Genomic DNA, 27,256 nt, shown 5'->3' with positions numbered 1-27,256 from the left:
GATGCTTCGGTTGTTTCAGAAACTAGAGATGTGATTCTGTTTGGAGCATGCTATATTATACACCCACGTGACACCTCTGCTCTGTGAGCTGCACTGATTACCTGGGTGCTTCTGAATACTCTTCAGGGTGCTGGTTGCCACCTACAAAGTCCTACAAAGCGTAGGACCCATTTATTTGGGGGTCCATGTTTTTCTCACTGTTTCTGCCCAAAATGTAGTATTAGCAATAGCACTTCGGCTTATATACTGCTTTATAGTGCTTTTACAACCCTGTCTAAATGGTTTACAGAGTCAGCATATTTCCCCCAACAATCTGGCTCCTCATTTTACTGACATCGGAAATATGGAAGACTGAGTCAACCTTGAGCTGGTCAGAATCAAACTCCTGGCAGTGAGTTAGCTGGCAATACTGCTTTCTAACCACTGTACCACCACAGCTGATGTAACCAAGCAGATTGCCATGCTCTAGGTCACCAGCTCCCAAACTTTGTGGCTTAGTGGCCTGGCAGGGAGGAGAAGGGAACCAGGCCGCATGAGCAGCAGGCTGATATACACATCTGCACACACAGCTCAAGTTACATGAGTGGCAGGCTGGCACACATGAACATGTTTACGCAGCTCAACTTGCACAAGTGCAGTGTATTTTTAACCTATCCTCTGGAACAGTGTTCCCCCAAAGGGCAAAATGTGGTCTCCTTTAAACATGCTTTGAAGATAATGGATTTCCCCAAAACTCTGGACTGGGCTGGGCTGAAGTCTTCTTCTAGTGCAAAGCTTTCCAGATTAGCAGCCTGGAAAGAAAGGGAGGAGCAGGGAAATGTGCGTGCACACGCAAACAGGCATGCACGCGGCAGTGGCACTAGCGCACATGCATACATAAGCAGGGTGTGCATGCCCACGGTGGCATGCTAGCACCCATAGACATGCATAAACGGGCCGCTGGTGCCTGCTCAAATGGGCTGCTGGCACCTACATGATGCTGGTGGTGGTTCTAGCGCACCCGCACATGTGCAAATGGGGCTGCTAGTGCCTGCGTGGCAGCACTACCGCGAGTGGGGTGGCTCGCCAGCTGTTCTCGCAGCCTGGTGGCCAACAGGCCACGGCCCAGTAGCGGGCTGTGGACCACTTGGTCTAGTGGATGCTTGTTCCACCAGGATGACCATCTTTCTTTTCTTGTCTAGTTTGATGTTTTATACCTTTGTTATTGATTTTTTTATGTTGCATGTTTGTATGTTGAATGGTAGATGAATTGAGTAGATTTAGAATTTAAAGAAATTGCTTGTCATAACATTTTCTGGGATGTTTTTTCAACTTCCTTTTCTATCTTGGATAATTTTAAATAAGTTGATCCTCTCAGGGAAGTTATTGTTTGTCAGAAGACCAGGTGAAGACACTGACAGAACAGATAGACCTTGTAGTGAAATCCCAAGACAGAAAGAAAACTAAGGTCAGATCCTTAATGATATTAGGCCATAGCCACTTCAACATTTTCAGAAAACTGAATATTGCAAAAATATTACAAAATGAATCTTTTCTGAGCATGAACAGTCACAACATACTTGTAACTGCAAATATTGAGAGTAGCTTCTCCTTATCTATTTCTCTGTGGAAACTGTGTGTATTTGTCGCTTTTTTCCTGACACAAACATTTTCAGAGACATCATTCACGGAGAGTACTCAAACAAAAGCAAATTTCCATTATAGACATTTTTTCTTATGGAAGTTTCTATTCACTGGCATGGGAAGGTTGTTAGACTTCTGAAAAATAGTGTGAAGGTGGAGTCATTCCTGCCAAAGGAATTACTCACAGTTATGCCAAATATTTTTCAGCAATGCAGTCCCCTCTCCCTTGTATGCAAATAAGTGGATGCTACAATATGACCTTGTAGGTTCAATGACATATATTGGGTGCAGGGAATATGTGAAAGCCATGCATGGCAGTTTTTACCAAATTCTCTCTTTGGGACAGTTCATTGCTGTGCTTCATAGTCTTCATTGCACCATTGCTCTTTTGAGTTGCAGTTATTTGCTATTATACAAATCCATATGCATAGCATCTACTGTCGTCTCAATCAATTTAAGTGTGCTGTTTTCAATCCACAGACCACCCCACAATAAATCCTCCTGCTTGTATTCTGTATAATTTTGTAAGGAATGTTTTGATAATGTTTTTTCTACTTAGCACATTACATCCGGCCTCTTTTTATAATAATGTAATCATGTACAATGTGACACCACCATGTCCATGGTGCCAAAGTTTTACAGGCAGTGGATAATGCAGAAAAGAATGAGGGAGAGGGATAAGCGGCTGTGGCTGATACTTTCTGTTGATAGTTCAATTTATTTTTATTTTCCTCTGAAGAGCTACAAAATAGAGCCATTTCAAAGAGGGCAAACTTTAATTTTGCACTTAATTTTATCTTCAACTCAAATAAATAAATAAACACTGACACAGATTTACATAAAATCTGTAAGAATGCACACATTGATTTATATGACTGAAGAACTGGTGTTTTAAGCAGACTTGGCTTAGCCGAAGGAATCCTTGTATTATTGTGAGCATGTGGAAACAATAGATCGGGGACAACAACAGCAATACACAGTACCACAAGGTGCTATTTATTTATTTTGTTTACAAACTATTTCCTTTCCAAAAATCAAGGTCATGTCTTTCTGTTTCCAGGGGAATTCTTGTCCTGGAGAGAAAAACCACCTTTCACCTGCAGTCTTGATCTTCATTAGCTGATAAGGGGGGATTTGCAGCATTGGCAATAAGTTATGCTGGTGGTTGGCTGACTGCCAAACCAGGCTGCTGTTTAAGATACTGGGGGCTCTCGCTCTTGTTCTCTCTCGCCCTTGTTCTCTCCCGGCAGCGTTCTGTGTCCCCTCTTTGCAAAAAGAATACCGTATAAGGTTGGTTGTGTGTTTTTTGTTTTTTTTAAAAAAAATCCCCTTGGAAATGAGGTGCTGTTTGTTCCTGCTTGAGAAATTAGACATCTCTTGATTTTGTGATGGGTCCTATTTAGGAGGGATTTGATTGTGGGAAATTTTGCTGCTCAGGAAGAAGCAGTCAGAAATGCAGCAGAATCCCTAAGACCAGCTCAGAATGCACTTGGGTTTTCTTTGGCTGGTTGCTGAGCGATTTCTCTACAGATGGCTGTATGTGTTAATACCTCACCTCTAATATTTGGAATATGAAAGAAATGTGACTCCAACATATGAAATGGGAAGTAAGTCTGGATTTTCAAACTCTGTTTCTCAGCCAGAACATCCATTCTTCCAGTTTTCCTGCAGGTATGTACATGCTTAGGTTTTTGTTTTGTTGATGAATTTAACCTCATAAAACTGTGCTGGGGTGCCTTGTTTTGCCTGGAGCCATAGGAATACTTGCCGGTAAACTCTCTGAATGAAGAACAAAGGCAAAATTTAACAGTAAATTTCTGATATGCTTTTTTGTTCTTGTTGTTTTTATTTAAAAAAGCATGATACATATTAAGCAGCTGATCATTCACGACTAGTTCTAATCTAACCCATTGTTTTCTATTATTGCAAATAGTATTGCTTCAAAAGAAATCCTTTTACTGTAGCATTTTCTAAGAGGAATTTATTGTATGTGTGATAGCTGTTTTGTCAGTCCACTGCACTGAACCCTACTGCAAAAAATATAATTATTGCATGATTCCACTAAAAACACTCCTCGGCCAAATTGTGTCCCCAGTAAATCAGCTTTGCAATGACTAACTTGATTACACTTTCAAGGTTAGAGCAAGATAGGCTTTAAATATTAAATATTTTATGTGGAAAAATAAAGAAGGTTGATATCAACAATCATTGTTAAGTCCCTTTGTGTAAAGAAAGAAAGAAACACTATTTAAAATTGTTTCAGATCTACCTTTTATAGGCATGTTGTGACAAAGCTAATAGGTTTCAAAACTTAAAGAAATTACTTTTCCTTGTACTGATGTCTAAAGTATAATAAAGAACAAGAAAAGGAGCTAAGCAAGTCATATTCTCAGCTTTCACCAGCTATCTTGGGTTTCTGGCACACCTTTCTGAAGGAATGCAGTCTTTGTTTACTATATTTCATGCCTGTGTCTCCTTCTAGTCTACTGCAAGAGTGAAATAAGTAAGAGCTGGAGTTTAGCTGGAGTTTCTGTATAATTAATTACTCATGCATTCAAAATGTGTTTGAGGAAGAAGAAAAAAAATTCACGTTAATCATTAATGCATCCAAGACACAAAAACATATCTGGCAATAGAACTGAGAATGTTTGCACTTATGCTGGTTTCTATTATAAAACAATCATTAAAAAGTATCGTGAGTGGAGTTCTTTATTGTCTATAGGCCAGTTGTACAGTTTGAAAAACATAGACCATTCCTCCTTGATGTGAGCTTCTACCAGGTTAGAAACAAGACTCCAAAACTAAGATAGTGGTAAATAATTGGTGCATCCTCATTCATGGATTGCACAGACTCATAAATAAAAGAAATATTTGAAGAAGTCCCAGAGAGGTTTTACAGAAGGCTATATCCTTCCAGATGTATAGAATGTGACCACACTGTCAGAGACTAATCTTCCTACTTCACATAGGATGGGAGGATCAGGAATACCTGGCTGTACTGCTACATTTGCTTTGGGATATTGAAGGACTTAATTAGCAGTTACATCTATGTTGAAGTCACTTGGAGAATGAAAAGTTGTTGTACATTGTTTCTCATTCATTTTTTGGAGGTAGATCAGAGGTCCCCAACCTTTTGGGCACTAGGGACTGGTTCCGTAGCGAGAGGTTTTTCTGTCTACTGGAGGGTGCATGGTTTTGTGTGATGCCTGCATCCTGCAGGTGGGGCTTTGCTTGTTTGTGTGGACCGGTTGCTGGCATGCCGTGGCCAGGTACTGGTCCACGGACTAGGGTTGGGGACCCCTAAGGTAGATGATGGTAGTAATCATAGGCCTAGTTTGGATATGTCTTTGAAATCACTTCAGCAAGATGCCTATCCGATATTGATTATGGAGGCACAGCATAGCTGATAATGGTTCCTTATACTCAGTGAATATGTGGCTATTTAGATCTTTACATTTATTTTTGTATTTTTCATTCCTTTTTATCTATATAATTTCAAATAAGAAATAAGCAGTTTGAGACTTTAGTGTCATGTATTGCTTCCATTTGGGTGGAAGTGTGTGTGTGTGTGTGTGTGTGTGTGTGTGTTTAATTATAATTGCCAAAAATCAGTGGTACAGTTTTGCATCATGCTGAAGTGGGAAAAAGTGAATATTGCTCTGAAAGCCTTAAATATGGTTTACATGATAACACAATTTTGTAATAAAATTCCAGACTCTACCTCCGAAGCCTAAGAAAATAGGAACAATCTTGGACCCGAAACATCCATGACACAATCCCATGCATTGTTCATTATAGCTCAGTCCATTGTCTTCCCAAAATGTTGCATAGTTCTTGGTCACCAAAACTCCTCCAGAGTAGATAGGTGTTCTCTTAACATTTTCTTGCCTATTCTGACTTATATTCTGATTCTGTACAGTGCTGTTTTTAATAGGTTGGTCTGTTTTTTCCTTTTATGGGTAAAGACAGGTACAAAGAATGAATTAAGCAGTTCTGCTTTCTCCCTGCTATCCATCACCTCTTTGCTGTCTTCTCCCATTAGTGGAATGATCGTTCTCTTGACTTTTTTCTTTTTTCTTTTACTTATTGAAAGAAACTTAAAAATTATTTTTGGCATTTGTTGCAAGTAGTTCATTCTAAGCGCTAGCTTTCTTGTATTCATCTTTTCAGATTCAGGCTATTTGCTGGTATTCTGTTTTAGTTATGTGTGTCTCTTTCCATTTTTCATATTATTGTTTTTGCCTCTTAGTTTATCAGAGAACTCTTTATCAGACCATGCTGGTTTCATCCGGGGTTTCTTATTTTTCTTTCTCAGTGGTATTGTGCTAGACTGGGTTTTTATAATCTCATTTTTCAGTTTCCCAAGCATCTTGAGTTGTTTTCCCTTTTAAGATTTCCATCCATGGAAATACTCCCTAAGCCCTCTCTAGAGAACTGTTGAATCAGCTCTTTTAAAGTCTAAGACACTAGTTTGACTATTATTCGATTATTTGTGAATTGAATGCCAATATGTCATGGTTATAACCAGGGCTTTTTTTCTCATAGAACGCTCAGAACGGAGTTCCGGCACCTTTTTTGGATGGAACCTTGTAGGGTAGGCAAGGCGGGTTGTATGACATGTGTGAGTTCCGGCACCTTTTTCTTTTACAAAAAAGCACTGGTTATAACTTCAACCCTTTCTATCATTTCATTCCTGTTGGTAAAAATTAAGTCCAGTATAACTGACCCTCTTCCTTTTGCATGACAAAGTTATCTGCTAGGTTAGTCAGGTACATATATTTGATCTCCCACTTAGTGCAGACAGGGTAGTTAAAGTCCCCCCTCCCCCCCTCTCTCTTTTTTTAAAAAAAGCCCTAATGTTTAAGTAGTTAAACATTAACATTGTTGGAGATGACTCTAGTGATCTAATGTTACCATTGTTGTTCTAGAGTGATCCTTTTTACTGTAAGGCTCAGTATGCCTCCTCTTAAATATTCTAGTTTAGAAAAACAGATAAAGCAGACTTTTAAACAGCAACTTTACTATTTATTAATAGTAGGGATATTCATTTTGAAAGAAAGAGACTGAAATCATTTTTCAAGTACCAGTATGCAACAGGCCTCTATCCAAATGTGTATCCCTATCAGCTTTAGGATGGGATAAGCAGCCTTGAACAAGGTATAATGTAATAATTTAACAATTGCAAAGCAGTTCATGGTGGTTTTTCTCTATTAAGGCATTAAACAAGATTATATATTATATCAAGAGCTATTGAATTTGGCATGCATTGGCTGCCTTTCTATGTGGATGCTTAGTTGAGAATGGTGGAACTTTTCTTTGCAGTTTTCTGCTGTTTCTTTGTAGCTTACACGGGTTGTTTGCAGATCTGGCATTTCACTATTATCTGTGTCAGATTTTTTTTATCAGATTTAAGCAAGACATTGTGTGCCTTGCATCAGTGCCCAAGCATAATAATGTACTAGAGAAACAAGGTCATAATCTGAAGCTCAGCCCAGACAAGACAGATGAAATAGTAAGTATTATCAATTTGGGGGCTATTCTGGAAAGTGCTATATTCGGCTAAAATATGAAAAAATCTGCTAAACTTTGGAAATCTTGCTGACCCAGCAATGTCATTGAAGTTGGCTTTGTTGGCTAGGTAGTTTTGAGTACTTTTATATGCCACATATGGCCACATCAAGGTCATCAACAGTTTTAATCTTTAATAGCTCGATGGTTGGACTCCTGCATATTAGATTGATTCCCTTTTTCATGTATATTTAACTAAGTCTGTGTGATCTGTACCAGAAATTGATTCCCTATTAATGTAGTAAAATAGATACTGCCAAACTTTCTTGATAGTGACCAGTGCTTTTTTTGTAAAAGAAAAAGGTGCCGGAACTCACACATGCCATACAACCCGCCTTGCCTACCCTACAAGGTTCTATCCAAAAAAGGTGCTGGAACTCCGTTCTGAGCGTTCTATGAGAAAAAAGCCCTGATAGTGACACTCTAGCTGCATAATATCACCTACCAGAGACATTTGCTGCAGTGCTAGGTAAAGTTTGAGGGGGATAGAGTTTAAAAATATTTCTAATGTTGCAAAACACTAGTTACCCATTGCATATTTTAGTAGTTCATTTATATTTGGTTTATAATTGTTATTTTTTACTATGGAAATGTTTGCATTGTAAATATATTATAATTGTAATTTATTGCATATTATAAATTGTTAATAAGGTGGTTTCATGTAGTAAATAGGCTTTTCGTCTAATCCATGCTTTAATAGCAAAATCAATAATTATGTGGTGGGTACCATCCCTACATAAAAAATGTTTTTGGATCTAGTTAAGGGTTGTTTAAGGGATGAAATGAGTACCTTAAGCTAAAAACTGGTTGCATAATAGAAATCAAAATCAAGACGTATACTGGAAGAAAGCATAATTACTCTCATAATAACTGGTTGAACCCCCAGATAAGACATATTGAACAACTTCATTTTGTTTTGGAACCATTTGCGTTATTCTAAATCAACACAGAAAGAGATGGGAATCAGTTTGAGTTTGTGGGTTAGGAAATTTTCCTGAATCAATTCAAAGCCATTGGTATATTTCTCTAAGCAATATACCGTACTATGTTTTTTTTGTCCCCATGTTACTGACTTCATTTTGCATTCAGCTGTAATTACAGTTCCGTTATGTCTACATAACAGAATAGAAGGAAGTCTAGAAGAACTCTATTCTATCCCTGATAAAGACAGGCTAACCAAGCCGAGTGTACACGTCTGAAATTTCAGCAGTATTTTATCTAAGTAATTAGTAGTTGGAAACATCTCAGGTTGGAGGAATGAGGAAAGAATTCATACTGAAAGGGTGACAATGTGAACCAACAATATTAATAATTAAATATGAAGTCACCAGAGAAAATTGTGTATTCCTGGCTGAGGAATTCTGGGAGTTGAAGTCCACAAGTCATAAAAAGGCCAAGTTTGAAGACCCCTGTTTTAGAAGCAAGAATTTCTGTCCTGTTTTGTATTAGTTAGGTTATGTTGGGAAATAAGTTCTAAAAAGAATAGTTTAACTTATATTTGGTTTAGGGGGAAAAATTAAGAACAGACAAAATAGCAGTTTTTATATATCTCAAAGAGTGCCATACAATAGATGATAGAGGACAGACAGACAGACACTGACAGATACATAAAGTTTAACAATGTAAGCATATAGGTCTTTAATAACGTAAACACAATGATAAAATAGCAGTACGCCAATAGTATAGTGCAGTATTATGAGACTATTTTTCAGCAGTGTAACAGAAACAGTTCTTATTAGAAATAAATACCGGTAAATAAAATACCAAAGCATGAAATGTGCTGTGCTTTGTTTTTAATGTGTTGATATATTAATATTTAAAATAAATTCTTGCAAACCATCAAATTGTTAATGCACACTTATTTTCCTTTACATGTATAGATAACTAAAAAGTAACTGTTTTAAGAGTACAAAATATTACTTGAAGATTGCTTAAGATATATTGAGAATCCAAACTTGCACTTATTTATTGTGTGCATAATATAATCCATTTTTGTTGGCATTTCAGTTTTAGCAGTATTAACAGCTAAAAGTGGTGATGAAATAGTGCTTTTCACACATTCATTAAGGCAACTAGTTATTCTAGTATTCTCAAATATATGCTCCAATCTGGATGAAAACATTCAGATTCAGATTCTCTATAGGAATGCAAGGAGATGATATCAAGAAAAGCTTTCTTTCCTCACTTTTGCCATCATCACTGCCTCAAGCTCTAGCAGAACTTCCTTCCTTTGATTTGCTGTTGAGATTTGATGATATTTCAAATGCTGCTTTCCTTGAAACCTATTTAGATGAAATGCTTTCTTAATTTTTTTAAAAAGAATGACTTTTTCAATAGAATGTTTTGTATTATTTATTTTTCCCCAGTTGCCATGTTTTTATTTATCAGAAGGAGTCGGGAAGCACTTTTACAATATTACAGCATTTTGATGAAGTGAACTCACAAAATGCCATGCCTTTTAATGTAATTTGTTGATCATAGAAGGTGCTATCAGATTTTCCCAATTTTTGGCTACTGTAGACTAACCCCACTCTCATTCTTCAATGCTTTTTTTAGCATGTCTTCTGATATGTCTGTCAAACACAAACTTCTTAAGATAAATATGTGGGCAGGCTCACTTTACTTTTTTTTCTATTTCCACTATATCTCATCTGCTTTACTCCTTTCAATGTTTTAGGAACCTAACGAAGGACATTTAGACAACTTATGTCTACCTTACATCAGAGTGTCAAAGTCAGATGAAATCCACAGGAACATTATCATCAATGTACAGTAGTAACTTAACTGCAGGAATTTGGCTGTTTCCGTAATTCAGTTAAATGACTTATTTAATTAAAAGTCTGTCCTATTGTCAATCCTTTAAACCTATCCACACAAGGACATACATACATACATACATACATGTATATGTATATGTATATATCCACACACACACCCTGCAATAAATATACCGCTGTTCCTTCACTTTGTAGAAAACAGTTTGGAAGAAAGAAGCTTGAAATGCTATTTTTCTTAGAGAAGCAGAGAAGAAAAGGCTCCCTAGTAACATTGTTTTTCCATTGTGCTGAGAAAAGAAACCTACTCTCATAATCTGCCAGTGTATTTTATTTTTCTGCTTCTTCTAGGAAACGTGTGATTTCAATCTTTTTAGTACCGGCTGCTTGCAAGTTTGGGATCAGAAATGGGGGAGGGGTTGTCTAAGGAGACTGTTCTAAGGAGCAGTCCAAGCACTCTTAACAAATTATCTCCCAAATATCTAGTTTTACTAAATTAGAAACCAGAGACTGCATCCTACCCAACAACTATCATAAACCTTAAAGCTGCTTGCGCTCCTAAGCTCCACCCAGTATTCAGTTGACAAGGGCCTTCAACTCTGCATGCTTCGCTGTCTTCTACTGTCGACTCTCTCTTTCTGGAAAAATAGACTTCACTGCCTCCTTGCCTCATCTCCCAGTCACTATCGGTTAAGGATTGGCTGGGCTTGGAGAGGAGGATGCTTTCAGCTAACTTATCTTTCAGCATCTTTTCACCACTCAAGATGGCTCCTTGTTTCACTGCCTTCTCAGCGGAAAGAATCACACAGAGTGAAATGGAGGAGGTTCCTTTCTGTTGGTATGCTACAACTGTCCATAATAGAATTACCTGCTCTCTCCTCAGCCTCAGGAGTTTCTATTCTATGGGTGGTCTTTGAGTTTTAAGTGTTCATTTAACAACTGTTGGAAGTTGCGACAGCGTTGAAAAAAGTGAATTGCAACCAGTATTCACATCCCCATAATCATGGGATCAGAATGTGAGGGCTTGAGCATTAAGACGCATTTAAGATGGCTGCAGCATCTCGGGGTCACGCGGTTGCCCTTTGTGGTCTTCCTAACCACAAATGCTAAACAAGCTCAATGAGCAAAGTCAATGGGGGAAGCTAGATTTACTTAGCAACCATATGATTCACTTAACACAGATTTGGGCATTTTGCAGCCTCCGGGCATATAGAACTCTTTGGTTGTCTCTGTTTGACCTGTGTGAGGTCAATCAAAAATTAGAAATCTAATGTAAATAAGCATGCCACTGTGGGGGGGGGGCAGGGAGAGAAGAAGCTGGATTGGATCCAGCTCTGTGAAGTCTCGGTGCCCTCCTTCAGTCAGCTGGTGGCCACAGGAGGGCAAAGAGATAAAATCCTTTTCTGTGCCTCTGCAGCACCCACCCCTTGCTTGGAGCAGCTTGAGGAGCTGACGTGATGGAGTTTGAGAATATCAAACCAGGTTTCATTGATCAGGTGAAATTGCCCATTTAACAACTGCAGTGATTTGCTTAACAACCATGGCAAAAAGGTCATAAAATTGAGCATGACTCATGTAACAACTGCCTTATTTAGCACAGAAATTCTGGTCCCAATTGTGGCCGCAAGTCAAGGATCACCTCTATATTTATTACACACCAGAGAAGTGTGAGTTGGAACAGGAAATAATGTAGGAGATGGAAATTAGCTCCCCTAGAGTTAAAATTACATTCCTAATACTGTTGCACTCTCAGACTTTTCTAGTAATTCCAAGCATTTACAACTAGATTTTATTTGTACCTAATCTCAGAACATTGGGACCAACTTTTTTTAAAAATGTTCATGTACAAAAGCTTTCCCCTTCCACACAACATGCTCATTAATAACTACATTAATTTATATTTGCAAAAAATAAAATATTGAGAAGTTTTCTGGAAAAACATTGTTTCACGTTTTTCTTTCATTCAAGATATAAATTCCATATGAAGTGAGATATAATCAGTTCCCTGGAAATGAGGGCTCTCATGTAATCTAAATAGGTCTGTATCCAAAAGATTAATCTTACTTAACTGAATAAACATTATTTCACAGAACTGATTATTATATTAAACCATACAGTACATTCCTCAGGTATATATTATTACAAGTGTATTACATATTTGTAAAGTTCTTCATTCTTCTATTTATGAAGATATTTATTATAAAGCAACTGTTTATGAACTATCCCAGTGTAGAAAGCCAAGAAGATGGCATTGAAAGAAATATTCAGAAAACAGAATTTTACTTTTTCTGTCAGTTTTCTGATCTGGACTTCTTGTAAGGCTGATACTGCCTCTTGAATAACTACATAGTTATGAGTAGGAGTTATTTTCATCTTCCATTTTTTCCGTAATATAAAAAGGTTGTTACATATTATTAATAAAATACGTTGTCCAGTAAATCCCTACTTAGGCAATCTGGTAACTAAAGGGCATTTTTCCAACCAGTCCAATCATATCACAACATTGAGGTCCCACCTCTCCAAACAATAACATGTCACCATGCCCCCAAAATGGTCACCAACATTGTGCTGCTATTGATATAGTAAGTCGTCCATCTCTACCTAATAACTGGTCCTGTCCCTGAATAACTGCTATTTTATTGTGACCATATCAGAACAAATCTTATGTAATCTAATCTATCCTCAGAGTTCTGTGATCTGAACTGAATCAAGACATTTCATCTAAGGAGAAAATTATAGAGCAGAGCAGAGCAAAGTAGAGTAGAGTAGGTGGAAGGGACCTTGGGTGTCTTCTAGTCCAACCCTCTGCTCAGGTAGGAAACCCTATACCATTTCAGACAAATGGTTGTCCAGTCTCTTCTTAAAAATTTCCAATGCTGGAGCATTCACAACTTCTGAAGGCAAGTTGTTCCAGTGGTTAATTGTTCTAACTGTCAGGAAATTTCTTCTAGAAATAAGGACAAATTTCCTAACAGGTAGAACAATCAATCTTTGGAATGGCTTGCCTTCAGAAGTTGTGGATGCCCCATCATATGTTAATAAACAATAAGGTCTTGGTCATGATCTTTAAGTCCTTACATGGCATGGGTCCGGGTTACCTCAGGGACCACCTGCTGCTGGCGTCAACTTCCCTCCGCCCAGTACGTGGCCACAGAGAGGGCCTCCTCAGGGTGCCTCCGGTCAGGGAATGCCGACTGGTGGCCCCCAGGGGGAGGGCCTTCTCTGTGGGCACTCCGGCATTATGGAACCAACTGCCGGTGGAACTCCGGATGGCGTCAGACCTCCGAACCTTCCGTTGCGGCCTGAAGACCCACTTATTTGAATTAGCTGGTCTGGCCTGATGGGGGATTATGGGTTTTTAAATTGGTGTTTTTAGTAATGTATTATTGTTTTTAACTGGGCACTGGTTTAATTTCTTTTTAACTTTTGTATCGTTATTTATATATGCCCTGTGAACCGCCCTGAGTCCCTAAGGAGAAGGGCGGTATAGAAATCAAATAAAACTTAACTTAAACTTAAACTTAAAATAATCTCAATAAAAATTTAATTGGTAAATAGCATAGACATAATTTCATAAAATGTAAAAGTGAATTTGTATAAAGTAATTTTATTCATGGTGCAGTTTCACTGAAATCTTAATTATATTAGCTGTATCTTTACTATTAGCAACATTTTAAAACATTTTCATTTGAACTGCAAAATGAATTGCAGTAATTGAATTTCTGTTGTCTTCCTAGTTAACAGAAGATTTTTATAGTTGCCATGGTGATATTTGAAGGTAGCATAAAAGTAAATACTTTTTTAAAAGGAATGATTACAGTCAATTGAACAAAATTTTCTGAATAAAAATGTGGATTTATTTATTTATTTATTTTATTTTATTGAGATTTCTATACCGCCCTTCTCCCTAAGGGACTCAGGGCAGTTCACAGGGCATATATAAATAACAGTACAAAAATTAAAAGAAAATTAAACCAATGCCCAATTAAAATACAAGAATGATAAAATAATAAAAACCTATAAAAACCCATAAACCCCTATCAGGCCAGACCCGCTAATTCAAATGAATGGGTCTTCAACCCGCGGCGGAAGGATCGAAGGTCCGATGCCGTCCGGAGCTCAACCGGCAGTTGGTTCCATAATGCCGGAGCACCCACAGAGAAGGCCCTCCTCCTGGGGGCCACCAGTCGACATTCCAATTACAAGGATGTTGGTTTAATGGACTTATTTCATATTAAATTTGAGAATTAGTTTACCTGAATATTTGAAATATTGTAGATATTTTACCCATAAAGAAGCATAGATAAAATTCCTAATTTCTGTGTCATACTTTCTTGAAGAACCTGGTTAAATAAAAATGCTACTTATAATAGCAAAGTTTAAAAGATGCTTTAGCAGTGTCTTCATTCACAGCAATTACAAGTGATAAAGTGTATACATGCCATTAAAATTGTATCTGATAATTTTTATATATCAAGCTTTTATTAAATATATAAAAGCAGACCTACACTGTTGTTACTGTTAATCCGTTTTCACCCACAAAAAGATAATAAGCCAATGAGGCATGGTGGCATAATGGTTAGAATGCAGTATTGCAGGGTAACTCTGCCCACTGCCTGGAGTTCAATCCTGATCATTAAGGCTCAAGGTTGACTCAGCCTTCCATTCTTCTGAGGTTGTTGGTGGCAATATTCTGACTCTGTAAAACTGTTGTAAAGCACTGTGGCGCGGTATATAAGTCTTAAGTGCTATTGCTAATCAAACATGTAGTTTTGGTATCACTGTTTGATGGTAAACTTTCTGAGATTATAATTTTTGTATTCAACTCCCACCTACATAATCACCTGCTCACTAACGCCACATATTTTATATTGGCTTCCAAAAAAAATTTGCTTATTTTCTCTTCCCTATTTGGCTGTTTGGAATCAGGAATAAGTTAAAATCTAAATTCTAATGATAATTTCTTCTGTTTTCTGTTGGTTTGCATCCCAGATCTTTTCTTCCTTAAAATTTTAAATATAAATTCAATTGCAATAATTTTCTTCATTTACCCTTGCTATGATTATTACTTTTATTTCAATTAGTGCAGAACTTTAGCTTCATTTTTTGTTTGCAGATAACAAGGCTGTTTGTCTAATTATAACTAATGATTTTTTTTGGTAGCAGCTTCAATACAGATAGTTCCCGACTTGAGACCATTCATTTAGTGACTGTTCAAAATTAAAACAGCACGGAAAAAAGTAACTTATAATCAGTTCTCACACTTAACAACCATGGCATCCTCATGGTCATGTGATCACAATTCAGGCAGTTGGCTACTGGCATTTATTTAAGATGGTTGCACTGTCCTAGAGTCATGTGATCGCCATTTCCAACCTTCCCAGCTAGATTCTGTCTAGCAAACTCAATGAGGGAAGCCTGATTTGCTTAACAACTGCATGTTTCACTTAACAACTGCAGTGATTTGCTTAATAACTGGCAAAAAAAAAGATCATAAAATGGGGCACAACTCATTTAGCAACTATCTTGCTTAGCAGTGAAAACGTTGGGCTCGGTTGTGGTTGTAAGTCGAGATCTACCTGTATTTCTGAAAATGTAAGTGTGATTCAGTTGTTACAAAGAAGTACTGTACAGCTGGATATTTTATATACATTTGAAACAAAATAGCATTTCTTGTTACTTTTAGCCATAATTGCAAAAAGTATCTGAAAAATAATTGTCATGTTTTTGTCTTATATTGTCTTATATTTGTCTTTCAAAAATTGTAATCATCAATACAATTGTGAAATGTTTAGCTTGAGATTTACTGCTACAGTAAGTTGGTTTTGAGAAAACTTAGTCTGATCATTGAAAGTATTTGATTCCCTATAAGCAGAACTACCGGTATAAATCCAGATTTCAGATAGGTAGTGTGTTCAGCAGGAAAAATAGCTTTGTTAACAGGAAATAAAAATACTTATTCATTAGTAGTTAGGCATTATCTAGCTAACTCATATTTCTGCCAACATATGTAATAATTCATATCCAGACAATCCACTAATGTCTTTAATCCCAAATCTCCAAATTAATTTTTTTCAGTTGACTGTCACTTTTTCTCAATGTCCAACTTTCACACTTTTCCTTGTGGTCTTCTGTAAGTTTGTCATTGATTGTCTCGCCAAGATTAATCTCTTTACTTCTCCAGCACACTTTTATTGCCTTGTTATTTTTCTCTATTTGTTGACATTCCTGGCAGGAATATGTTTTTTCTTGCTTGCTTGATGTTACAAGTATATATACAGTCATTGTATATATTTCTTAGTTTTCATCCTCCATCTTTCTTTCAATATCATGATAGCATGTCCAAGCTACTTAGATCTTTACTCCTTTGAAATTTCTGTTTAATTTTTTGTGATGTAGCTTATTTCTTTTTATAGTTCTTTGAGCTCTCATTTGCATGTATTAAACCTGTTCCTTGCACTGATCTCTGTTCTTTGCACAGTTAATATATTCTGACCATGGACATCCATCGCAGGGGTTAAGGGAGAGAAGTGAAGAAATATGTGTCACATCATTGCAAAATAAATTCTGCACCCTATGTACTTTCATGTGATAATGTGATAGAAATAACAGAAGCTTGGGTTGCAATGTCATGACACGTGTTTCCTAGAGTTTTGGGTTTTAGCTTGATCTAGGATGCTCACAATTTTTCAGTTGAAACTATGGCTGAATCTGTCCATAGTCAACAGGGAAGCTATGAGCGTCCTAAAAAAGGTAAATCCACGAATGGTAGGAAATTCCTGGAAGCCAGGCATTCAGACAAATGAATCATCAATATAAATAAACCATATTTATATGCCATTCAGAAGAGATAATTTAAAAAGCTAAGAATGAAACAAAAAGACCAGAACACATGTTCTCCAGCAGACCATATCCAGTTAAACAGCACATTCAGATAGTTGCTCATTTAATACAGGTAAGATAGGTATCACCATTGTGTCTATTAGACTAAGTTGATGGTATATATTTTGAGATAGTAAATTGGTAGCAACCAGAAAAAAAGAATGTACATATTTAATAAAAATGTATATAATAAAATTTAAAGAAATTAACAGTTTTGAGCCCCTCCTCTAAAAATATAGAGTATGTCTGTCTACGTAGCATAATGTTCATGCGTAGGATCCTGCTAGGAAAAATGTTTTTGTGATTTCAAACATCAGATATCTGGCATATCTGTGCTTTTGGTTTGTATAAGAATATCTAGTTATGACATCTGTAAACATTTGGATCACAAAATATTTTTGTTTTCTATGATGCTTCTAGAAATTATCATTTGATATAGTCAGTGCGGTACTACTAATATAATGTATGGAGCTTTTAAAAGTCGAAAATAGTGCAGATATTACAGGCATTTGTAACTGTGTATTTAGGAAGGTCGAATCCAAAGGTCCTTTCATAATCCATTAAAAGTCAGTCTAAATCTCTTTGGGAATCCAATTTTTATTATGCTGTATTTTTCCTAATTTTATACCTGTATTAAGTGTTGAGAAGGTTTTACCACAATTTCTAAGGCATAATTTGATAAGGGAATTTCATGTTCCACGTGGTTGATTGTGATATGTGCATTAGATAAATGCATCAATAGATATCAGGACTTATACTTACATTATTTCACAGTTGAGTGAATTATTTCAGCTTTCCATGCTAGCTAACTGTCTGTTCTTAAATGTATTTTATTCTTCATTGTCTTTGTTCACCTGCCACAGGATATTGTGCTTCCACTATTTTTTACTTCAGCTGTTAAATCTATTGGAATTAGACAATCATGCACTTCTTTTCTGTCCTACTTCACATGATTTATTTGTAAGAGACATATTACAAATATGTCTCTTACAAATATTGCTCAGGATCTAGCTAAGTCTTTCCTATATGTTTTAGCACAAAAGATATTTTACAAATATTTTCTGTTACATAAGAGCTATAAAGGCCATGGGTACTTCTACAGTAGCTGTTGCATAGGTGTATGAGATCCTATAAAAGGTAATACTATAGTCCCAAGTGCCCAGGTTTGTGAAAAAATATCATTTGGATTTGCATCTTTTGGATGAATCCTTTCTTGCATACTGTCTTGATGCCTATTCAATGATCTGTTGGTAAAGTTACTATTATTCTGCATATGTAAAACACAAATGTAATAAATAGTCACAGATTTAAGAGTAGTTATTTCACACGACCCATTTCAAATTTTGCTGTAAATGTCCTGGGATCTAGGAGTTGTAGTTGACATTTTATAGTACCAGAAGGTACTATTTCGTGTGCCTTTGGCGTCTAGTCATGCCGGCCACATGACCATGGAGATGTCCTCGGACAAGCGCTGGCTCTTCGGCTTTGAAACGGAGATGAGCACCGGCCCCTAGAGTTGGAAACGACTAGCACACATGTGCGGGGTGACCTTTACCTTTACCTTTACCAGAAGGTTGTAACAAAAGTCCCAGTAAACAAAAGTTGTGGTATAATATTTTATTCTAATTGTCTTGTATATGTAAATGTATATGGTAGATGTCTATTTGGCAAACAATGGCTATAGCTGATGAATGTGGTAGTTAGCAAATTAAGGGTTTTTTCTTCTCTTTCTCCTCCTCCTTCCTCTCCTCTTCTGAATGTAGAGCACACTACGTTCATTTGGGAGAGAGATATAATTTTTTTTATGAGTCATAGATTCTTCTATTTAACAATTACAAAGCCCTTCAAGATTAATCCATCTAATTTCTACAACTACAAATCTGTAATATTATAATGACTAGGTATTTATTCCTAATCCATTTGCCATGGGAAACTGACAGCAAAAAAGTATAACCTTTCTAAATATGATTTATTTATCTGAATAACTTAATTGAAATTTTCATCTGTGTAATAATAGTTCTGATAAATTAGTTTAGGATGCTCTTTTAAAATGCTTAAAGAGGCAAGCATGACCAGTTCATGATCCCCAAGGATCCACCAGTTGGCACAGTTCAGAATGATTCCTTTCTATGCAGCAATGCACCAAAATAATGGATGCAAAATGTAAATTATTCTGGAAACAAGGCTTAGAAGAAGGAATACCTTTTCAGAGCAGAATTCTAAAAATGCCACTGGATTTCCCAAAATAATATTGAGTTCCTATTTCCTGGTTTTTTTAAAAATCTTTTGCAAACTTATTTTTTTTGAACGTGGAGAACAGAAGAAATGGTAATGTGTTATTCCCTCATTGCAAAGTTTAGGCTTAAACTGAAGAAAGTAGGGAAAAGCGCTAGGCCACTCAGGTATCAATTAAATCATATCCTTGTTGAATATATAGTAGAGGTGACAAATAGATTTAAGGAATTAGATCTGATAGACAGAGTGCCTGAAGAACTATGGACAGAGGTTCGCAACATTGTACAAGAGGTAGCAACTAAAACCATCCCAAAGGAAAAGAAATGCAAGAATGCAAAATGGCTGTCTGAGGAAGCTTTGCAAATAGCTGAGGAAAGGAAGGAAGCGAAAGGCAAGGGAGAAAAAGAAAGATATGCCCAATTGAATGCAGAATTCCAGAGAATAGCTAGAAGAGATAAGAATGCCTTCTTAAATGAAAAGTGCAAAGAAATAGAAGAAAACAATAGAATAGGGAGGACCAGAGATCTTTTCAAGAAAATTGGAGAGATGAAGGGAACGTTTAATGCAAAAATGGGCATGATAAAGGACCAAAATGGCAGGGACCTAACAGAGGCAGAAGAGATTAAGAAGAGACAAAATTACACAGAAGAACTATACAAGAATGAACTTAACGTCCCTGATAATCACAATGAGGTGGTCCCTGACCTCGAGCCAGACATCCTAGAACGTGAAGTGAAGTGGGCCTTAGAAAAACTGAGCAACAACAAAGCTAGTGGAGGTGACAGTATTCCAGCTGAGCTATTCAAAATCTTAAAAGACGATGCAGTGCTACACTCAATTTGCCAGCAAATTTGGAAAACTCAACAGTGGCCATAGGATTGGAAAAGATCAGTTTACATTCCAATTCGAAAGAAAGGCAGTGCCAAAGAATGTTCAAACTATCGCACCATTGCACTCATTTCACATGCTAGTAAAGTTATGCTTAAAATCCTACAAGCTAGACTCCAGCAGTATGTGGATCGAGAACTACCAGAAGTACAGGGAGGATTTTGAAGAGGCAGAGGAACTAGAGATCAAATTGCCAACATACGCTGGATCATGGAAAAAGCTAGAGAGTTCCAGAAAAACATCTACATTTCCTTCATTGACTATGCTAAAGCCTTTGATGGTGTAGAACATAACAAACTGTGGCAAGTTCTTAAAGAGATGGGCGTACCAGACCATCTTATTTGTCTCTTGAGAAACCTATATGTGGGCCAAGAAGCAACAGTGAGAACTGGACACGGAACCACTGATTGGTTCAAAATTGGAAAAGGAGTCCGGCAAGGCTGTATACTGTCGCCCTGCCTATTTAACTTATATGCAGAGCACATCATGAGAAAGGCAGGGCTAGATGAATCAAAAGTTGGAATTAAGATTGCCGGAAGAAATATCAACAACCTAAGATATGCAGATGATACCACTTTAATGGCAGAAAGTGAAGAAGAACTAAAGAGCCTCGTGTTGCAGGTGAAGAAGGAGAGTGGAAAAGTTGGGTTGAAACTTAACATTAAGAAAACCAAGATCATGGCATCCGGCCCTCTCAATTCCTGGCAAATAGATGGGGAAGAAATGGAGGTAGTGACAGATTTTATTTTCCTGGGCTCCAAGATCACTGCAGATGGGGACTGTAGCCAAGAAATTAAAAGACGCTTGCTCCTGGAGAGGAAAGCCATGGCAAATCTAGACAGCACACTAAAAAGCAGAGACATCACCCTGTCAACAAAAGTGCGTATAGTCAAGGCTATGGTCTTCCCAGTTGCAATGTATGGCAGTGAAAGTTGGACCATAAGAAAGGATGAGCACCAAAGAATTGAAGCCTTTGAACTATGGTGCTGGAGAAGACTCCTGCGAGTCCCTTGGACTGCAAGGCGATCAAACCGGTCAGTCCTAGAGGAGATCAACCCTGACTGCTATTTAGAAGCTCAGATCCTGAAGTTGAAACTCAAATACTTTGGCCACCTAATGAGGAGGAAGGACTCACTGGAGAAGAGCCTAATGCTGGGAAAGATTGAGGGCAAGAGAAGAACGGGACGACAGAGAATGAGGTGGCTGGATGGAGTCAGTGAAGCAGTAGGCGTGAGCTTAAATGGACTCCAGAATATGGTAGAGGACAGGAAGGCCTGGAGGAACATTGTCCATAGGGTCGCGATGGGTCGGACACGACTTCGCAGCTAATAACAACAAAAAAGTAGATAATTTGCAGTGCAATACATTTTCAGCAAAGTGCTCATACAACTTTTTTTTTGTCAAAAGCATTTTATGATGGGTCATATATAGCCTTTGAGATAATGTTGACTACTGTTAATTGCCTGGATTAGCCCCTTCAGTTTTCTTGGCAAAATTTTCAGAAGTAGATTGCCATTGCCGCCTTCTTAGCGCTGAGAGAGATTGAATGGCCCAAAGTCATCAGTTAACTTTTTACCTAAGGTAGACTACAGTAGTACTCACAGTCTCCTGGTTTCCATCTTGATGCCTTAAATCATTGTATCAAACTGGCTGTCAGAGAAGGAGACAGTCCTTCCACCCTTGCAGTTATCCTCTTCTCTTTACTTCTGTGTTTCCCAGACTTCTCCAGAGAGATAGGTCTTTGCATTATTTGCCCAAAGTATGACATTTTGCCTCTGGTCATTTGTGCTTCTAGTGAAACTTTTGGGTTGAATTGTTCAATGATTTATTTGTTTGTTTTCTTGGCTATTCTGGAGGTATTTTCAAGAGTCATCTCTAACACCAAGGTTCAAAAGTATCAGTGCTCTTTCTATCCTGCTACTTCAAAGTCCAACTTTACCTAAGATCTAAGATGGCGGCGCCTGGAATGGCTGCGGCTGCATTGGCTCTTGAAGGCAAATTAATCCACATGGAGCCCCATTTCCATCTGTCCTGTTTGCTATCGTTCACTCCCTAGAGACTAAAATGGACAATGTGAAATTTGTGCGGGCCCCGAACAAGGAGTATATATCGGAGGTGGTGACCCTTTGAGAGCCGTATGCAATGAAATTTCATTTTGATGTATGCCGATTGGTGTACATTCAAAGTGACAATAAAGTTATCATCATCATCATCACCTCCCTCAGAATGTCATAAAGGAAGGCTATAGTCGGCAGTATTCTGATCTTTGTAGATATAGACATAACATGGCATCTGAGGCATTCAGTAAGTGTGTGTCTGTGTGTCTGTGTGTGTTTGTATGTGCATACCTTTTGAGTAACCACTGCATACCTGAAGTAAATAAAAACTGCAGAGTGGAAAGAAGATAAAATATTAAAAAATGAACATTGGAAATAAGTTATCTAAGGCTGAAGGCACAAAATACAACCTATTGTTACGAAAGATAAAGACATAGCTTTGTAGCTGCAATAGAAAGGCTACAAACAGGCATCAGCTGCTAATACTAATACCCATAGTTACTGTCCTTAAAATATTCAAAACCTAGCAACATTGTTAGTTTTCAGCTGCCACTATCCCAAATGGGCCTTAAAAATGAATCTTTAATATATTTCTCTCAGGCATGGTTGGGTGGTCTTGAATTCCTAATTCCAAAATATATCTCTTTGCTAGCAGTGCTAGTTTTTCATGTGTTTTAGCATGAATAGGCATAAAGCATTTAAAATAATAGCTACACAAATATGATAAGATGTAAACATCGGATTGAGTTTTTGTAATCACTACTGCATACCTATTTCAGAAATAGGCTTATGGGTGAGGTTTATTACTTTATGATAATAAAGATATAATAAATAATTGCTTTTAAATTATATGAGTAGTTAGAGGCTGGTTTTGGAAAGCTAAATCAAAAATAATGAGGCAATTCTGCCTGAGTGTATTAATAGAAATGAAGACAGTGAAGATTTTTGTGACACCTTAAAACAGACATGTCAAACTCACGACGTCACATGATGTTGCACAACGTATCGGGACGGTTTTGCCATTGCCGGCAATGGGGTGGGCACGGCTTCCACGTGATGCATCTGGCCTACTGTACAGAAGTTTGACACCCCTGCCTTAAAGACAAATGTATTTGGAAGTTTAAACATAATAAGTTTTGGCTTTCTTTACTAATTTGTCTGTGTTGCGGTGAAGAGAAGATTAAAACACTGGCCAAAGGGATTCTGAATATGGTCTTGGTGCAAATAGCTAAAAATCTAAGAATACTATATACACTGCATATAACACAGGTGTTTTCTGTTTGAAGAAGGAAATGTCAAAAGAAAGAAAATTTCCATTCAAACAGTTGAACTTGCTTAAAATAGTATGTTAGACCTTGACTCTAGAAAATAGTTATAATTCAAAACTATTTTATTATTACAATATTGATATATAAAATATCCTTTATTAGAATAGAATTAATTTATTCTAAACAACCAACCTATATTACAGTACTTTAAATGGATAGACTTGCAGGACTTGGCTTTTAATTCTGTGAATTCAGCATAATGAATCTGATTTCATATTTCTATATACATTTTTATGAATCATTTTAGATGGATATCAAATTTTAGTTAAGCGATAAAAGGGGTGTGGAAATATATATTAAACACAAACAACGGGTTTATGTTCACATAGGAGTTAACCTGTCAAACATGGATATATGCACAATGGGCTCTAAACCTTTTTCTCTGAATAATTGTATTCCAGCTGATTAGATCCTAGTCTTCCACAAAGCACAGTTAACCTTGAGCCTTGCATGAATAATTAACCAGGTAGAAAATAAAGAATGTGAAGGCATTTTACTGGCAGAAAAGATCAGCTGACTTCTGTAAGCAAGTGTGTCTTGTTCGAGTGAACTTCAGCCAGTTTAAATATTTGTTCAAATTCCGTGATGCAGTGTATGAGTGTGCCTGTGTATACATGGACGCGGGTGTGGATGTATTTTTCTATAAAGCAGTAGAAGCTAGTGTTCTGTTCCTCAAACGTCAAGTACGATAGCAAAATAAACTCATTCAATTAAACATAAATGCAGCAACAGTGGCAACCTGGTGTACATAGCAACTTTCCAGTTAACTCGGATAACACGAAAGTACTATTAATCATGCTGTAGGCAGCGATATGGAATTGTGACAAGATTGTAAGCAAAAAAAAGAAAATGTGATTGTGAAGTGGAACTGCAACAATTTTTAAAGAATTGAGTGGTGGCAGACCTTCTGTAAGATTTCAGGATGACCCTAATAGCAGAGAGTATCTGTAGCTCAGGGTTGAATTGCAGAGTGCTTGATGCTTTCTGTGATTGGTTGTTTGATTGTAGTTATTTCATTATCCAATTAGTTAATACCATCAGTGCTTGAAACGTCTTCAAGAAAACAGCCCAGCTCAGTGAACAGCAAAAATTCCACACTGCAGGACAGTCCAATAACCTACTAGCCTTATTATGTGATCTATTGTGCGCGACAATTAGGAAAATGAGTCCAAACCCAAGATGGCCTCTCTTTGCAGAGGGTTAGACAAAAAACTGGTTTTAAATGCAACCCTGGGCTCTTCCCTGTTCTTCTGCCTTGTCATTTGCAGTTTGTTACCCACTCTAAAATCAGTTTGAAACTTACTCTTCCCAGTAAGCATGTGCAAGTATTGTGAATTTAACTGAATGGTGTGCAGGTTTTCCTTTCTTTTTTTAAAGAGCCCTGGAACTATGGTTGTCATTGTTCATTTAAATCTGCTTTATGAAGTCCAGCAGTGAAGTCTGTCCAACAATAAAGTCCAGTGGATAGCCCTATCTCCCCGCAGTGCCTTGGCACTTCCATTGGTCCTGATCCAATTAATTTTGAAGGTTAATGACCTCAACTGCTGCTCTTGAAAAAACACAGCAAAAATAGAGCATTTTGCAATGTTTCTGCTGGAACTGCGGAAGAGGTGGTTGCCCTTAGGCAGGAATTCACTCATTAGCTTACCTTGTGGCTTTTGTGTTATGCCCTCCTTCTTTCTCCAGAAGTCAGGTCAACAATCCTTGGTGCTGTTCTTGCCCTCCCATCCAGTCTCTTCTATCCCACAGAATGATGTCCTTTGTCTTTTTTTTTTCTACTGAACCATCCAGCACTCCAGGTCTTGCCATTATTTACTGACCAGTCATAGACTAGGGAGGATTTCCTGTGCAGCAAGTGCAACTCCGAAGATTTAGGAGAAACGTTGATAATTTAATCTTTCAAAAACAAAACCAATGTTTTTGAAAGCGAGTATAGAAACATAGATTGCTTATTTCTCTTAAATAACAGAAGTGGGAACATAATAAATGGATTCTTATAGCATATCTGTATTATATTCAGGAAACTACTGGTAACTCTCGGCTTATTGCAAAAAAACATGCTTGTAAAAAGCACAAGCCATTCAGGTGTAATAAGTTTTTTGTAAAATGTTATTTTATGTTATTTGTGCTTGCTTTGGTATTGAACAAGATTTTGAATTTCTTTTCAGCCACAACCACCAAACTACCACATTTAAACATCCAGTGACTGGCCAGATTTCCCCAGAAAACGTGGAGTTCATTTTACAAGAGGAGTAAGTAGATTGATTTGCCTTACACAACTATTCTTAATTCTAATTAGTAGTTGAAGTTCTACAAGCTTATTCTATAACTGCCTATTAGTGTACACTGTTGTTTCATTCCAATTGCTTATGAATGAATGATGGAACAATTTTTTCCCATTGTATGGGCTTTCATCCCAGACTCCAAAAATAAAAACACTTTCCTCCATTAAAAAACTGAGGCTGAATTACATTTTTTATTGTGACACGTGGAAAATTATTAGATACATATGAAAAATAATACACGTATCATTTAATTTATTGAATGACAATGAAATTCTAGCCCTTTTCATTTCTTTGTCTTGGCAATCTTCCCACCACATTTCTCACCATGCTTTTCAAAGGTAACCCCTCAGCCTGAAAAGAGTTGTATACCCCTTTTCAAAAAGTGCACAAGTTAGCAAGGAAAAAAAAATCTTCAGAATATTGATTTGTGCCAAAACAAAGATAGAAGAAAAGAAAATGCAACTCTTTATGTAAAACATTAAAATATTTTCCTCAGATACAAACATAAGAAAACAGATGTTACGTAGCAAAAGATGTTATAACACTTATTAAGTGTACCAGACCATCAGTTCAAAAATGCTATGAACATAATAGTATTTTATCCTTATTTCAGTATTGTTCATGTACATTATTAATTTTGGGATATTTTAAAAGGATTTATATCTTTAATCAGATGCTTTGTACATATGGAAAAATAAATTTTGCATTTAAAAAAACCCCATATCCTTAAAATATTGTTCTTGTTGTTGTTGTTAGCTACGAAGTCGTGTCTGACCCATTGCGACCCCATGGCCAACATTCCTCCAGGCCTTCCTGTCCTCTACCATCTTCTGGAGTCCATTTAGGCTCACACCTACTGCTTCAGTGACTCCATCCAGCCACCTCATTCTCTGTCGTCCCCTTCTTCTATTGCCTTCAATCTTTCCCAGCATTAGGCTCTTCTCCAGTGAGTCCTTCCTTCTCATTAGGTGGCCAAAGTATTTGAGTTTCAACTTCAGGATCTGGCCTTCTAAAGAGCAGTCAGGGTTGATCTCCTCTAGGACTGACCGGTTTGATTGCCTTGCAGTCCAAGGGACTCGCAGGAGTCTTCTCCAGCACCATAGTTCAAAGGCCTCAATTCTTTGGCGCTCAGTCTTTCTTATGGTCCAACTTTTGCAGCCATACATTGCAACTGGGAAGACCATAGCCTTGATTATACGGGCTTTTGTTGACAGGGTGATGTCTCTGCTTTTTAGTGTGCTGTCTAGATTTGCCATGGCTTTCCTCCCCAGGAGCAAGTGTCTTTTAATTTCTTGGCTACAGTCCCCATCTGCAGTGATCTTGGAGCCCAGGAAAATAAAATCTGTCACTACCTCCATTTCTTCCCCATCTATTTGCCAGGAATTGAGAGGGCCGGATGCCACGATCTTGGTTTTCTTAATGTTAAGTTTCAACCCAACTTTTGCACTCTCCTTCTTCACCCACAACAAGAGGCTCTTTAGTTCTTCTTCACTTTCTGCCATTAGAGTGGTATCATCTGCATATCTTAGGTTGTTGATATTTCTTCCGGCAATCTTAATTCCAACTTTTGATTCATCTAACCCTGCCTTTCTCATGATGTGCTCTGCATATACGTT

At 37.3% G+C, this 27,256-nt stretch overlaps 1 protein-coding gene across 5 annotated transcripts in view; it reads left to right on the top strand.

Annotated features, from left to right (window-relative positions):
- PLEKHA7 (pleckstrin homology domain containing A7) overlaps nucleotides 1-27,256 on the top strand; it is a 126,696-nt gene that overhangs the window by 38,540 nt on the left and 60,900 nt on the right. For all 5 annotated transcript variants that reach the window (XR_014490750.1, XM_083348759.1, XM_083348760.1 and 2 more), the window contains exon 4: nucleotides 25,524-25,607. Coding sequence is in view for 4 of the 5 variants with exons in the window: in XM_083348759.1 (XP_083204885.1) it covers nucleotides 25,524-25,607 (84 nt within the window). In the remaining variant the exon portion in view is untranslated. The remainder of the gene's footprint in view (nucleotides 1-25,523; nucleotides 25,608-27,256) is intronic.

Source organism: Vipera ursinii, assembly GCF_947247035.1.
Source record: "Vipera ursinii genome assembly, chromosome: 1".
NCBI lineage: Eukaryota > Metazoa > Chordata > Lepidosauria > Squamata > Viperidae > Vipera > Vipera ursinii.
Note: the sequence above shows the minus strand (reverse complement) of the source record. Positions and strands in the feature narration are given on the sequence as shown.